Source organism: Mobula birostris, chromosome 16 (genome assembly GCF_030028105.1).
Source record: "Mobula birostris isolate sMobBir1 chromosome 16, sMobBir1.hap1, whole genome shotgun sequence".
Classification (NCBI taxonomy): Eukaryota; Metazoa; Chordata; class Chondrichthyes; order Myliobatiformes; family Myliobatidae; genus Mobula; species Mobula birostris.
In genome coordinates this window covers 4,877,532-4,893,933 of record NC_092385.1, presented here as the reverse complement: position 1 = coordinate 4,893,933, position 16,402 = coordinate 4,877,532, and the positions used below count along the sequence as shown (strand labels likewise).

The 16,402-nt window shown below is 40.3% G+C and overlaps 1 protein-coding gene across 1 annotated transcript in view; it reads right to left on the bottom strand.

Moving 5' to 3' along the window:
* Nucleotides 1–16,402, bottom strand: part of ruvbl1 (RuvB-like AAA ATPase 1) — an 81,604-nt gene that overhangs the window by 28,008 nt on the left and 37,194 nt on the right. The window contains exons 7-9 of the mRNA XM_072280244.1: nucleotides 11,826–11,889; nucleotides 9,453–9,651; nucleotides 3,560–3,662 (exon numbers count right to left, since the gene is read on the bottom strand). Of these exons, the coding sequence (XP_072136345.1) occupies nucleotides 3,560–3,662; nucleotides 9,453–9,651; nucleotides 11,826–11,889 (366 nt within the window). The remainder of the gene's footprint in view (nucleotides 1–3,559; nucleotides 3,663–9,452; nucleotides 9,652–11,825; nucleotides 11,890–16,402) is intronic.

The window sequence follows — 16,402 nt, the reverse complement described above, 5'->3', positions numbered from 1 at the left end:
ATATCTGAAATAAAGAAAGTCAATGCCATTCACAAACAGTAGCCTCGTGAGCTGTTCAGCTTTTACCTGCTACAGCTGTTGAAATAATCTGGCACCTGTCAAACCATATAGGGACTCAAAAAAGAAACCACAACAGCAATTTCAGTGCTCTATCAGGAGTGCTGGTGATGGGGAGGATATGACAGGGTATAGAGCTGTCACTAAGCTTTCATTAAAGACTGGGGGTGGATACTAAAAATGTTCACATCATCTTGAATAGTGAAAGGATACCCAGCAGAACAAATGGTATAGATTTTCCCTTCCAAATCTTGCCTGCTACTGAAGGTTGAATTTTGAAACACACAATGACAAGACTAAAGGTTTGTCAATATTGATAGGCTCAGCTTAAGATAATTAAAGATGATCCTGAAATATAAAAGTGAATTTTCCCACCATGAAGAATGATTCATCAGCTGGAAGATATCAATGCGATTTAAAGAGTAAAGGAAACTTACAAGGATATTGTCAGGATTTGAGGACACGAGTTAATGGGAAAGGTTGAATGGGTTAGGACGTTATTCCCTGGGGCGCAGGAGAATGAGGGGTTATTTGATAGAGGTGTACAAAATTATAAGGGGTATAGATAGGGTAAGTGCAAGCAGGCTTTTTCTATTGAGGTTGGGTGTGACTAGAAGTAGAGGTCTTGAGCTGAAAACTCCACATGGCAAGGGATGGCTGCAGCTGTGCAGCAGCTATCAAATCCATGTCATTGGTCTCCAAATGCTCAACCGTGTGTAGAATCTGTACGCAACTTGGGTGTTTGTATGATAGGTATTGCATGGGTATTATGGTAGTGTACCAGTTAGTGTGACGCTATTACAGTTTGAGGTGTAGGAGATTGGAGGTCAATTCTATAAGGAGTTTGTATTTCCTCTCTGTGACTAAGTGGGTTTCCTCCATGTTCTCCTACAGTCCAAAGGCATACGGGTTAGGTTTAGTTAATTGTGTAACGGTCAGTAGGTTAATTGGTCATTGTAAATTGTCATGCGATTAGGCTGGTGTTAAATAGGTGAGTCGCTGGGCGGCGTGGCTCATTGGATTAGAAGAGCCTCTTCTGCGTTGCATGTCTATATAAAATAAAATAATACTGCCTCCAGGTTGTATCGTTTCTGAAATTCAGCTTCACTGATGTGTTGAACAACATGCAACCACTATCCTACTTCAATTATTGTTGCCCATAACTTGTGCAAATAAAGTATAATTTATGTTAATTTAAGTTGATGTAATTTATATTTGTCAAGATTGTAATGTTCTGTGCTGGGGTTGCATAAAACTGATTTTCATGACATTTATATCTTGTGTATGCATGCTTACAACAGGAAACTTGAACATGGAAATATCCAAGCCTCTTACTTTTTAGATTACACCAGTATTATTCTATACTTGTCAAATACATGATACATCTCACATTATTGCAAAAATTTAAATTCCTTACCTGTTGCTTATTCTTTGGGCTACAGAAACAGGTTACTCAATCCTTCAAGTACATTCAGGAATTCATTGAAAGCAACCCTAATCTGTGATCCAACTACATCTATTCACTTATTTCCCCATATTGTTTTAATGCCTTTGGGTAACAAAAATACATTAATCTTAGGTTTAAAATTAATGATGGTGGTTGCACCTATTGCCCTTGGAGGAAGAGAGCTTCAAACTGCTGTAAAGTCCCTCCAAAGCCCTGGCTTCAGTGGTCAAATTGCCTATGAATCTTTTTCCCATGGTGGAAACAGCTAATACCAGAAGGCATAACTCTAAGGTGATTGCAGGAAAGTATGGGGGGGGGGGGGAGGGTGACGTCAGAGGTAGCTTTTTAAAAAAATACATAAAGAGTGGTGGGTGTGTAGAATGTGTGGCCAGAGGTGATGGTAGAGGCAGATACATTAGGGACTTTTAAGAGACCCATACATATGCATATGGATGATAGAAAAATTAAGGGTTATGTGGGAGGGAAATAAATGACAATAAGATTTTAGTTAAAAGCAAAGTTAACTAAATAGACTTTGAGTGGGTGTTTGAAAGTGTCAACTGTGCCTGCAACCCTTATAGTTTTATTAGGTATTGAAATCCACAGTTCAGGAGTATAGTTCTAAAAAGCTGCCAATTATATTTCATATTTAAGAGACTGGTGGAAGACAACCCAAGAGCTCAAGCAGGATTATAAAATGAAAGCAATTCTGTGAGGTAATCCAGTCCCCACTGAGAGTTTTAAAATCAAGAGAACTTTAAGATCGATTCTAAAAGATACAGGAAGCTATGACTCTAAGCTTGGACTAATAATTAGTTTAAGATATCCATAAGTGAATGTTTTACAATATTGCAATTGTCCCTATGAGGCTTCAAAGATAACATCAAAATCAACCTGTAGAAATTCAACATGACATCTAAAATCTGGGAAGACATTGCACTCAATGAATACACCTAGAGGAAATCTGTTCAAGAGAAAGCTGTGTTACATGAGAGAGGCCTCCACTGTGCTGCAGAGAACAAGTGGCAGCTACGAAAGGAAAGAGTGAACAACCCAACCACTAACCACAGTCATTACTCCCTCTTGCCCACACTGCACCAGAATATGAATAGCTGATGGCCCAATTACAGGAATCCATTGTACGTTTCCCTATCAGTTTATAATCTGTGTTCTACTAATTAGAACAAATTCTTCCATTTATATAATCATGATGTTGCACATCTCTGATTAATTCTCCTCTCCACCTTCTTTGATGCAAGAAGAGCAACCCAGCTCCTCCTGAAGTGTCTTGGCCTGAAAAGTTGACTGTTTAATTCTTCTCCATAGATGCTGTCTAACCCGCATCTATGAACTCACCTCCAGCATTTAGTGTGCCCAGTTACTCCAGTCTAACCTTTCAACTTTAAATGCCGCCATAGAGTCAGAGCACTACAGCACAGTTACAGACCCTTCAGCCCATCTAGTCCACATTGAACTATTATTCTGCCTAGTCCAATCATCGCACACCTGGATCATAGCCCTCCAGAAACCTCCCATCCATGTACTTACCCAAACTACTCGTAAGTACTGAAATCAAACCCACATTCACTATTTCCACTGGCAGCGTGTTCTACTCTCACTGCCCTCTGAGTGAAGAGGTTCCTCATGTGCCCCTTAAATATTTCACCTTTCACCCTTAACCCAGGACTCCAGTTCTAGTCTCACTCAACCTCAGTGGAAAAAGCCTGCCTACATTTACCCAATCTATACCCCTCATAATTTTGTATACCTCTATCAAATCTCCCCTCATTCTCCTATGTTTCAAGGAATAAAGTCCTAACCTTCTCAACCTTTCCCTATCACTCAGATACTCAACACTTAACAACATCCTGCAACCCTTCTACTAAATTCTTTCCAAGGGACCTTCAAATCCTTCCTCTTGTGTGAGTGATCACTTGGGCAAGATTGTAGGTGCTTCCAGGAAGATAAGTCAGTTCCTGCAAGGTTGAAGGGAGGGGAAAAGGGAAACTTTTCTCCCCTACTGCACACCACTTGGGCTGAAAAAGTCATATGTACCTGCATCATCTCATCGGGAGTGTACAACATGGTTCTGATGATCATGACTCGGTCCAGAAGATCAAGTGGGATTCCGTGGGGAGATACGACATCCTCCGTACCTCTGGAAAAAGAAACACACCATCAAGTTCAATGAGCAGACTGTAATAAGACGAAAGTTACAGCTCATTTGGCAGTGTGCCTGAAATTCCACATCAGCTTCAGAAAAAAGCTTTTCTTTTAAAAAAAATAAGTAATAAAACAGCTATTTAAATAAACCCCATTTCCCATTTAGATTATGAATTGCATTATAAATTGCATGTAAAAGTTGTTGAGTCCCAGTAATTCCATTTAGTTAATTGTATTGCATTAAATTTACATATAGATTAAAATTTCAAGCAGTTCAATCCATCTCAGTGCTGACACTGCTGAAGTTCAAAGCAATCTTTGTTTTTGCGGCAGATTTTTTTCCTAAACAAAGCACATCTGTGCCGCTAGATGGAGCTATGTCAACATGAACACAGGAATCGTTAGTCTGTTCCACCTATTCCCTTGGCCAAGAAAACATTCAAAAATTTAATTAGCACACACGATAGCATAATTGGCAAGATATCTCTGTCAGCCACGACACAACAGTACATCGTCTTGTAGTACCGAAATTAAATTGAAAACTGGAGGATTGCAATCTGTGTAACCCTTGACTTATCAAGTGATAGTGGTCTGCACAAATTGGAAAGTGGCCTGGTTAATTTCATGGGACTCGCCGAATTATTAGATCTCAGCTTAGATGGTCTTTGGAATATAGACAGTCTTGGCATCCTAAATCTATGCCCCCTACTCTTGAACTTTCCTACCCTGCGGAAAAGACTGCCCACCTTATATCATAATTTCAAACATTATAAGGTTTCTACTACATTCCAAGGAATAAGTATCTAGCCTGGCCAATCTCGCCATCTAACTCAGACCCTCTAATTTTGGCAATATCCTAGTTTACTGCTGAAAATAAATTGAACAATGATCTTAAGGGGCAGCACACACACAAAATGATGGAAGAACTCAGCAGCTCAAGCAGCACCTATGAAAAGGATAGACATTTAATCTTGGCGCTACAAGACAATGTATTGTTGAATCATGCCTGACAGAGAGATAGCTTGCCAATAACGCTATCGTGCTTGTTAATATGGAGTTGTCCTATCGAATGGTTTGGCCCAAAACACCAACTCTTTATTCCTTTCCATGTATGCTGCCTGACCTGCCGAGTTCCTCCAGCATTGTGTGCATGTTACTCTCGATTTCTGACATCTGAAGAATTTCTTGTGCTTTTGATCTTAAGGGCAGATGGTCAGGTGACAAATTGAGTGGCTATAAGGACACAGATTGCTGAAAGTTTTCAGAATGGGGATAAAAGTTAAAAGTATTAAAATGCAAGTGGATACTGCAGCGGGAATTCTTCAGATTCATTTAGCTGGTTGCATTTAGGTGTAAAAAGGCAATTTCATCCTTTACTATCTCATGACTTCTGTACATTTACAATTATCCCCTTGAATGACATATTGCAAAGCTGCACATGTGCAGTGAAAACTGGAGTCATTAGAATGCAGCAGAGGGAAATGGAAAGAAAAGAAATTGAATGCCTGACATGATAAGAAGGCCCTACCTGAACTGGGGTAAGGAAAAAGTAGTGGGGCAAGCTCTTTACGCTATAAATTCCCAAATGACAGCATAGTAAAAGCTCATTCAGTCTTGGTCAATGATGGCCTATGCTCCTACAAGCAATTTTCTGACATTAGCAAGCCATTCCACAGAACATAATGACCAGCACAGTCTGTGGGGGAAACACTACTGGGGGCGGGGGGAAACACTACTTGGGGGGGGGGGAGGAGAGAAGAAAGGAAAGCAGCTGCTATGAATAAAACTATAGCCTAGCAAGTGTCAGTACTTTGGTAGAGGAAAGAAATAAAATATGTCAGAATGAAAATTTAGTTAGTCTAATTGTTATATCATTAATTACAGGTAAACAAGTTAAGGAATTCCATTAAGAATTTGAAGAGACTTGGTTTGTCACCTAAAACACTCGAGAACTTCTACAGATGTACCATAGAGAGCATTCTGACAAGCTGCATCACTGTGGATTGGCGGTGGTGGTGGGGGTCTACTACACAGGGCCGAAAGAAGCTACAGAAAGTTGTAAAATTTGTCATCTCCATCTTGGGTACTAGCCTCCATAGTATCCAAGACATCTTTAAGGAGCAATGTCTCAGAAAAGTGGTGTCCATCATTAAGGACCCATCACCCAGAACATGCCCTCTTCCTATTGTTACCGTCAGGGAGGAGATACAGAAGCCTGAAGGCAAACACACAGCAATTCAGGAACACTTTCTTCTCCTCTGCCATCCTATTCCTAAATGGACACGAACCCATGAACACTACTTTTATTATTTCTGTTTTTGCACTATTTTTAACTATCCAACATACATATATACTGTATTTTTTTCCACATTATCATGTATTGCATTGTACTGCTGACTCTAAGTTAACAAATTTCACAACACATGCTGGTGATTTTAAACCTGATTCTGAAATTCTGCACAGCATAGGAAGTAATTACACTTAGATAAAACTAAAGATGACAAGGTTTTTGAACAGGTCATCACAGTTGAAGTATTGTCAGTAGTTTAAACCCCATATCCAAGAAAGGATATGCTGGCATTGGAGAGGGCCCAGAGGAGGATTACAAGAATAAGCCCCAGAATGAAAGGGTTAACATAGAGTACTAGGAGCATTTGATGACTCTGGGCCTGAACACGCTCAAGTTTAGGAAAATAAGAAAGGGATCTGATTGAAATCTACTGAATATGGAAAGTTCCAGATAGAGTGGATGTGAAGAGGATGTTTCCAATAGTGGGGGAAGCCTAGGACCAGTAGGCACTGTTTCAGAACACAAGGATGAGGAATGAGGCAGAATTTCTTTAGCCCGAGGATGGTGAATCTGTGGAATTAATTGCTAGAGGTTGTGGAGGTCACATCATTGTGTACATTTTCAGAACTGGCTTTCGCATAGAAGTTAGAGGATAATGGTTGAAGGGACTTATTCAAGCTGAAGGTCTATAATTAGTGGTGTTCCACAGGGATCTGTGCTGGGACTCTGCTGTTTGTAATGTATATAAATGACCTGGATGAAAATGCGGTTAGTAAATTTGCAGATGATACCAAGATTGGTGGAATTGTTGATAGTGTAGAAGACTGGCAAAGAATACAACACGATTTAGATCAGTTGCAGATGTGGGCTGAGAAATGGTAGGAGTTTAAACAGATAAATGTGAGGTGTTGTACTTTGGTAGAGTGAAAGCAAGGAGACAGTAAACTGTTAAGGGCAAGGTCCTTATCAGTGTTGCTGAACAGAAAGACCTTGGGACCCAAGTTCACAGCTCATTGAAATAGCTACACAGGTCGACAGGGTGGTTAAGGTAGCTTGTGGAATGTTTGCTTTTATTAGTCAAGGCCTTGACTTCAAAAGCCAGAACGTTATACTGCAACTTTATAAAAAGTCTGGTTTGGTCACATCTGGAGTATTGTGTACAGTTCTGGTCCCTTCACTATAGGCTTTGAGGAGGGTGCGGAAGAGGTTTACCAAGATGTTGTCTGGCTAAGCGGGCATGTGCTATCACGAGAGGCTGGATAAGCTTCGGTTGTTTTCTCTGGAGCATTAGAAGCTGAGGGGAGATCTGATGGGGGTTTACAAGATTATGAGAGGTACAGATAGAGTATCTGTTTCCCAGGATAGAAATGTCTAATACCAGAAGGCGTGCATTGAAGGTAAGAGGGTAGGTTCAAGGGAATGTGAGGGTTGAGGTTTTTTTAAACTCAGAGTTGTGAATGCCTGGAATGGTGATATAGTCAAATATATTACAGGGTTTTAAGAGACATTTGGATAGGCAGATGGATGCAAAGAAAATGGAGAAATATGGATATGGTGTAGGTAGGAGGGTTTTGGGTGTTTTTGATTTGCTTTTTGGGTTTTTAGCTTGGCACAGCACTGTTCCTGTGTTGTACTGTTCTATGCTCTTGTATAGGAGGTTGATAGGTTCTTGATTAGCAAAGGTGTCAATTTTATAGAGAGAAGGCAGAAGAACGGGGTTGAATGGGAAAATAAATCAGCCATGACTGAATGGCAGAGCAGACTCGATGGGCCAAATAGCCTAATTTTGCTTTTCTGTCTAATGGCCTTATCACTAGAACCTAGATCCAATAGTTAAGCTTAAACAAGGTTAGTTCATAAAGTCGCTTAGTTTATTAAGATATTTGGTTTACTTTCTGATACACTATACACCTTCCCAAAGTACATGGACAAAGAATCCACTTCCAACTATCCAAGTTAATGTTGTAAGCTCTAGATTCCTGCTTACCATAAACATTTGTCCAAAGCAACCTTAATGACTTCCATTGTCATCAGAGCTCAGTCTAAACATCATTCAAAGCCAATGTAAGGGAATAATTCCAATGCAAACATTTGACATATCCAATCTTTCTCAGAATAATCACATATCTTTAAATATAACTCTTTATCGATAAGCAAATATTTTCAGACAATGAGATCAGGTGCTCCTTGCTCAAATCAGCTTACTCAAGTCAATAGGCTGTGAGCTGAAGGTTTATTGCATGAATTGGTGGGAGGAATCTTTAATGGAATATTTATAGTGAGTTACAGGACCGTAGGTGCAATCTTTTAGAGATGATGTACTGTATTTGGTGAGTACACTAACTATCCTACTTTGTTATCTGAAAAGGAGCAGACTCCTGGCAAAATTTCATTCACCCCCAACCTCCCACTGCACCCCCCAACTTAACATCGCAGAGAGAAGGATTCTGTGCAAAGCTGCAGAGGATTGTAAATGCAGCCAGCTCCAGCATGGGAATAGCCTCCCCACCATCAACACCTTCAAAAGCCAGTGCCTCAAGAATGTGGCACCCATCATGAAGGATCCACGCCATCCAGGACATGCCCTAGTTACTACCGTCAGGGCTGAGGTATAGGAGGCTGAAAACAAACGCTCAATGATTCAGGAACAGCTTCTTCCCTTCTGCCCTCAGATTTCTGAATGGATGACGAACACTGCCTCACTTTTTGCATTGAATTGCACTGTACTGCCGCTGGACAACAAATTGATTTTGACAACTTTTAGCTAAGTGTTGTAGATCACCATTGTGCTTGCTCGTGCTTCTTCAAAACACCCATTAACAAGTAACCCAGGGCCTAAACCAGAGGTTCCCCACCTGTTTTATGCCAGGAGCTTTGCCGTTAACCAAGAGGTCCGTGGACTCCAGGTTGGGAACCCCAGGCCGAAGCTGATAAACCTGAGCTGCAAATTCAAATATTATCATGGCAACTGTAGAAGTTAAGCTCAGCTATTCAAACAAATGTGCAATAAAGAGTGATCATGGTTATGGTAATTGGTGAAGTGGACCCCAAAATTATTGGATTGTCATAAATCTCATTCATTTTCACTAACACCGTTCAGGGAAGCAAAGAGTCACAATGGCCCAGTCTAGTCCATTAAGTCCACATGTTCCTTGCTGTGTCTATGTAGGACTAATTTTGACAACTGTTTCAGAATAATTAACAGATGTAGGTACAGATTGAGCAAGAGAAGCTAGCACATGGAAGTGATCAAGAAACAACTGAGTGTACTTTCTCAACTGCTCTTAGTTTTAATTTTACCCATAGCAGATAGCCTGGGGTTGAATCTTGACTCCAACAGCCCTAATTTTCTTTCCATTGATTCAAAGCAAAACTGGTAGTTTCTAGAACAGGCATATTACCAGTCAAAAAATGAAAATAAATATCTATCCCCTTTTATTTCCAAATAACTTAATGAAACTATGTATAATAAAGTACATTTTGCAGTTTTCTTACCGAATAACGCAGTTTCCTCTGTTTGTAGCAAAAATAACAATGGGGGCAATGCTGGATTCAAGCGCCCGGTGCAAGTAAGTGAAGCACTCAATGTCAAGCATAGGCACTTCATCAATGAAGAGGACCCCTGGAACCAACTCGGCGATTCCTTGGTCGATGTACTTATTAACAACCTTATTAATTTCAGCCCGTAGTTTGTCTGCAATATGAAAGTTAACTTTTAATTTCAGGAAGAAAGAACCAAGACCATTGTTTAGTCTTCTTTGTGTAGCCATGGTTGAGTGATAAACATCAGGAACTACTTTAGTATGTCCCTCAATGGTATTGTGGAAGAATATGTGCATAAAATACTACCACTATTTTGTTATTGGACACTGCAAGCACCTTGGGTGGCATGGATGAGTGGGGCTGAAGGGCTTATTTCTGTGCTGTAACTCTAAGATTCTATGCATCCTGCCGATCTCAGAATATGACAGGCTATTAGAACGCCACAGAGCTCCTCACCTTGCAAAAACATCAAGAGCTTACATAATTGCAAAGTCAATGAAAATCCAGGGTAGAATATGCATTTAGATCAAGGGCTCCCAACTTTCTTTACTGCCCTGGACCAATACCATTCAGCAAGGGGTCTGTCAAACACAGGTTGAGAAGCCCTGATTTAGATAATTGTGTCTTGTGATGAAAAAGTACTCAAGTTATTAATGCTTAGTAACACACACAAAAGTTGCTGGTGAACGCAGCAGGCCAGGCAGCATCTCTAGGAAGAGGTACAGTCGACGTTTCAGGCCGAGACCCTTCGTCAGGACTAACTGAAGGAAGAGTGAGTAAGGGATTTGAAAGCTGGAGGGGGAGGGGGAGATTAATGCTTAGTGGTGATTTTAGCCCTTAAACAAAGAGACAGAAATCAACCCGGCGGGTAGTTAAATTTGGAAAACAAACTGTAGGTACAGAGTTGAATTATTTGCTGAAGGTTGGTGATTCAGTGGGCAATGAAATGACAAATGATGCCTCGTACTAACTCCTGTTAAATGTTGATATATTGAACAATTAAACAACATAGTATACCATTAAGAGAACAGAAGCAGCAAAGAGAAATCCAGGAAGGAATCTGAGAACAGTATTAGATTTGTCAGTTTCAATGCTGAGAAAATATGCAGAAGCAAGTTAAAAAAGCAAACAGAAAGCTCATTAAATACCAGAATGGTAGAGTGCAGGCCAGAGAGGTCATAGAGAGGCTTTATTACGCAGAAGATGCATTCATCGGCATCAGCTATCATTTGAGTGAACTACATCCAATCTGGTCCACATATTGCAGTGGAACACTATTGTAGGCCAAGAAAGCAGAAAGGGAGGAGATAAATGGAGTCCATACTAGTGTGTCCAAAGTGCAAAGTAATAGCTTCACAGGGAAGACTAGAAGGCCAAAATACTATAAAATAGATGTGGACAGAGTCGAGGCCTGACCTAAAACATCCATACACAATAGTAAATAGTTGACAATCATCACCAGAAAGATTAAAAGTTAGAAGGTACACAGACGTGTACATGTTCTTCCCTTTCGGCACACTAAATATTTTATCACAAGTGGTTACTGAAGCGGAAACTATAACATCTCTAAAAGGGAATTAGATAAGTATTTGAAAAGGAGAAGAATAAAAGGATACACGGTAAAGGGATTAGAGTAAATTGCTTCAGCTGAAGTGTGAACACTGCCACAGGCGCAATGAGACAAGTGATTTCCTTCTGTGCTGGAGCTTGTGATTCTAATATTACTTCAAAGTAAGTTAGCCCAGTAGGATGAAAATTTAAATTAGTGTGAAGTATTTTTAAAATTGATATATTAATATAAATTCTTTACTCAAAGCAAGTTAAAGATTTGGAAATAATCTATTAAGCAAACTAAAAACTCAGATTTTAAAAGGCATTCCAAACATGAGGTATAAGCTTTGATGGACTCAGTAGCCTTATTCCTGATGTTTGAAGGAAATGCATGTTGACGTGTGCTTTTAATACTTTAACAGCACATTTACGTACAACCACTGCACCATTACTTGGCTTAGACAAATTTAGAATTTTCCTGCAGTCTTTAAATGAGTGCACTTCGACATCAGCACTTGAGAGAGAGAGAGCAAGAAATCTGTAGTGTTAATATATAGATTACTGTCACAGATAATAGATTTTCCAATTTCCCCTTAAAATTTGAAAAAGATATAATTCTGGGGAAATCTGTTTACATCAGAATCTATGAAGTCATGAAGGACTGCATGTCCTTAATCTGAAAGCTGTAAAGCACTGTATGTTATCTAAGGATTCTCAAGAGAACTGTATTCACAAGCTTAGAGCAGTGTTCAGAATCTGTTGTATTAAACACACCTGTGATTTCTGTCTTCTTTGGTTTCATTAGCTGACCCATCATGGACAGGATATCTTGGCCACCCTGGATAGTCAAAATTAAGAACAGAGATCAATTTGGCTGAGACTGGAACAGCAGAATTAAACCATTCAACCCATCAAGTCTGCTCCACTATTCCATCATAGTTGATTTATTATCCCCCTCAACCCCATTCTCCTGCCTTCTCCCCGCAACATCCCCTTTAAATATACCTAATGACTTAAATCCTCATTCTACTTAAACGTAGGAGCACAATCAGGCCACTTGGCCCATCGATTTTGCATTGCCATTCCATCATCGCCGATTTATTATCCATCTCAACATCATTCTCCTGCCTTCTTTCTATAACCTTTGATACCCCAACTAACCAAGAACCTCTCCTTTAAATATACTCAATGACTTGACCTCAAGAACCACCTGGGGCAATGAATTCCACAGATTCACTACGCTCTGGCTAAAGAAATTCCTCTCATCTGCATTCTAAATGGACACCTCTCTATTCTGAGGCTGTGCCCTCTGATCTTAGACTCATCCACTATAGGAAATAATTTCTCTACATCCACTGTTTCTAGGTCTTTCAATCTTCGATAGGTTTCAAAGAGAACCCCTCATTCTTCTAAACTCCAATGAGTATGGCCCAGAGCCATCAAACACTCCTCATACTCCTTTTCTACCAAAGTGCATGACCATACACTTTCGTATACTATATTCCACCTGCCACTTCTTTGTTCATTCTCCCAATCTGTCAAAGCCCTTCTGCAAACTCTCTGCTTTCTCTTACACTACCTGACCCTTGACCCATCTTTGTATCATCTGCAATCATGGCCACAAAGCCAGCAACTCTGTCATTCAAATTGTTGAAATATAATGTAAAAAGAAGCAGTCACAATACTGATCGCTGTGGAATACCACTCGTCACCAGCAGGCAATCCTTTATTCCGACTCTTTGCCTCCTGTCAATCAGCCAATCTTCTATTCATGCTCATATCTTTGCATATGGGCTCTTATCTTGTTAAGCAACCTTATGTGCGGTACCTTGTCAACGGCCTTCTGAATATCCAAGTAAACAACATCCATTGATTCTCCTTTGTCTATAATGCTTGTTATTTCCTCAAAAAATTCCAAAGATTTGTCAGGCAGGATTTCCCCTTAAGGATACCATGCTGCCTTTATCATGTGCCTTCAAGTACCCCGAAACCTTATCTTTAATAATGGACTTCAACATCTTTCCAACCGCTTAAGTCAGGCTAACTGGCCTGTAATTTCCTTTCTTTTCCCTCCCTCTCTTCTTGAAGAGTGGAGTGACATTTGCAATTTCCAATTCTCCAGAACCATTCCAGAATCTACGATACTTGAAGGATCATTACGAATGTCTCCACAATCTCTTTAGCTACCTCTTACAGAACTCTGGGGTGTCGTTCATCTAGTCTAGGAGACTTATCTACTTTGAGACCTTTCAGCTTTCCAAGCACTTTCTCCTAAGTAATAGCAACTACACTTGCTTCTGACCCCTGAATTTCTGGTATACTGCTAGTGTCTTCCATAGTGAAGACTGATGCAAACACATATTAAGTTTGTCTGCCACTTCTTTGTCCCCCATTACTACTTTTCCAGCATCATTTTCCAATGATCCAATATCCACTTTTGCTTCTTTTACTTTTCATATAATCAGAAAAAAATATTTTGGTATCTTCTTTGATATCACTGGCTAGCTTACCTTCATATTTCATCTTTTCTCTTTTAAGTTGCCCTCTATTGGTTTTTGAAATCTTCCCAATCCCCTAACTTCCCACTAATTTTTGCTATATTATACGCACTCTCTTTTGCTACATGCTGTTTTTGACTTCCCTTGTCAGTCATGGTTGCCTAATCCTCCCTTTATAATACTTCTGCATCTTTCCTGCACTTTCTGAATTTCTCCCAGAAATAACCATTGCTGTTCTGCTGTCATCCTTGCTGGTGTCCCCTTCTAATCAACTTTGGCCAGCTCCTCAGCAATTTTCTTTACTCCACTGATATACTGATATATCTGACTTCATCTTCTCCCTCTCAAACTGCAGGGTGAAATGCATTATATTATGATCACTGCCTCATAAGGAATCCTTTACCTTAAGCTCCCTAATCAAATCTAGCTCATTACAGAACACCGAATCCAAAATTGCCTTTCCCCTAGTAGGCTCAACCATCACGTAGGCATTCTATAAATCACCCAGTTCTGCGCTTATGCCTGTTGTACACCTCAGTAGATATTACGATAACTAAAAGGCATAATTCAAAACCTGGAAATCTGAAATGCAAGATGTATAAAAAAAATTAGCCTTTGCTTGGGACTTTACAAGGCATTAATCAGATTGTATATGAAGTAGTTGAGGGCAGTTTTGGGACTCTTATCTAAGAAGGAATGTGCCGGCATTGGAGAAGGTCCAGAGGAAGTTCACAAGAATGATTCCAGGAGTCAAAGAGCTAACATATGATGAGTGTTTGATGGCTGTGGACTCGTAGTAACTGGAGCTAAGAAAAATTAAGGGGGGGGAGAATCTCATTGAAAACTATCAAATATTGAAAGGGCCACTGAGTGCATAAGGAGAGGATGTTTCCTACAGTGATTTTGTCCAAGACTAGATGTCGCAGCCTCAGTATGTCCTTTAGAACAGAGGAGGAATTTCTTCAGTCAGAGGGTGGCGAATCTGTGGAATTCAGTGCCACAGATGACTGTGGATGCAATGTCATTGGATATATTTAAAGCAGAGGTTGATAGGTTCTTGATCAGTCATGGCGTCAAAGAATTAAATGAGAAGGCAAGAGAATGGGATTGAAAGGGATAATAAATCAGCCATGATAGAAAGGCGGAGCAGACTCAGTGGGCAAGTGGCCTATTTCTGCTCCTATATCTGGGTTCCTGGATCACTGGGGCCTTTTCTGGGGGAGGTACGACCTGTACAAAAAGGACAGGTTACACCTGAACCCAAAGGGGTCCAATATCCCAGCAGGCAGGTTTAATAGAACTGTTTGGGAGGGTTTAAACTAATTTGGCAGAGGGATGGGAACCAGAGTGAAGGGGAAAAAAAGAAATAAATCAAAGATAGCATGCAACAGAGATGATAGAAAGGACAGGCAGGAGATGAGGCATAATCACAGCCAGTGGGATGAGTTTCAGGGCAATAGAGGCATGGTGCAGTTATAACAGAAAGCAACAAATACTGGACTGAAAATGTTATATTTGAATGCGCACAGCATAAGAAATAAAATGGATGATCTTGAAATTCAGCTACAGGTTGGCAAGTATGACATTGTGGCCATCTCTGAAACTTGGCTAAAGGATGGCTGCCATTGAGAATTGAATGTCTAAGGATACACGGTGTATCAGAAAGATAGGTTAGTAGGCACAGGGGGTGGTGCGGCCCTGTGTATTAAATCATCAGAAGGGAATGACTTAGGATTGGAAGGTGTAGAGTCTCTATGGGTTGAGTTAAGATATGGCAAGTGTGAAAGGACCCTAATGGCAGTTGTATACAGGCCTCCAAACAGCAGCCAGGATATGGATTACCAATTACAGCAGGAGATAGCAAAGGTGTGTCAGAAAGGCAATGTCATAATAATTGTTGGGGATTTTAACATGAAAGCGAATTGGGAAAACCAGGTCCGTACTGGACCTCAAAAGAGAGAATTTGTAGAATGTCTAAGGGTTGGCTTTTTAGCATAGCTTGTTGTTGAGCTCACTAGGGATCGGCTATGCTGGATGGGGTGTTGTGCAATGATCCAGAGGTGATAAGAGAGTTTAAGGTTAAGGAACCCTTGGGGAACAGTGATCGCAATATGGTTGAGTTCACTTTGAAATTTGAGAAGGAGAAATTAAATTCCAATGTGTCAGTATTTCAGTGGAATAAAGGAAATTACAATGGCATGAGAGGGGAACTGGCCAAGGTTGACTGGAAAGAGGCACTAGCAGGAAGGACAGCAGAGCAGCAATGGCTGGAGTTTCTGTGAAAAATGAGGGAAGTACAACATACATATATACTAAATAAGAAGAACACTACCGTGCCTGACAAGTGAAGTCAGAGCCAAAGTAAAAGCAAAAGAGAGGGCATACAAGGAAGCCAAAGCCAGTGGGAAGAAAGAGGATTGGGAAGCTTGCAGAAGGAAACTAAGAAGGTTATTAGGAAGGAAAAGATGAATTATGAAAAGAAGCTGGCAACTAGTATCAAAGAAGATATTAAAAGCTTTTTTAAAGTATGTAAGGGTGAAAGAGAGTTGAGGTTAGATATAGGACCAATAGAAAATGACGCTGGAGATATTGTAATGAGAGACGCAGAGGAACTGAATGCGTATTTTGCATTAGTCTTCACAATTGAAGACAACTGCAGTATACCGGACATTCAAGAGTGCCAGTGCAGTGAAAATTACGACTGAGAAGGTGCTCAGGAAGCTTAATGGTCTGAGGGTGGATAGATCTCCTGAAGCCGATAGAATGCACCCTTGGGTTCTGAAGGAAATAGCTGGAGAGATTGTGGAGGCATTAACAATGATCTTTCAAGAATCGATAGATTCTGGCATTGTA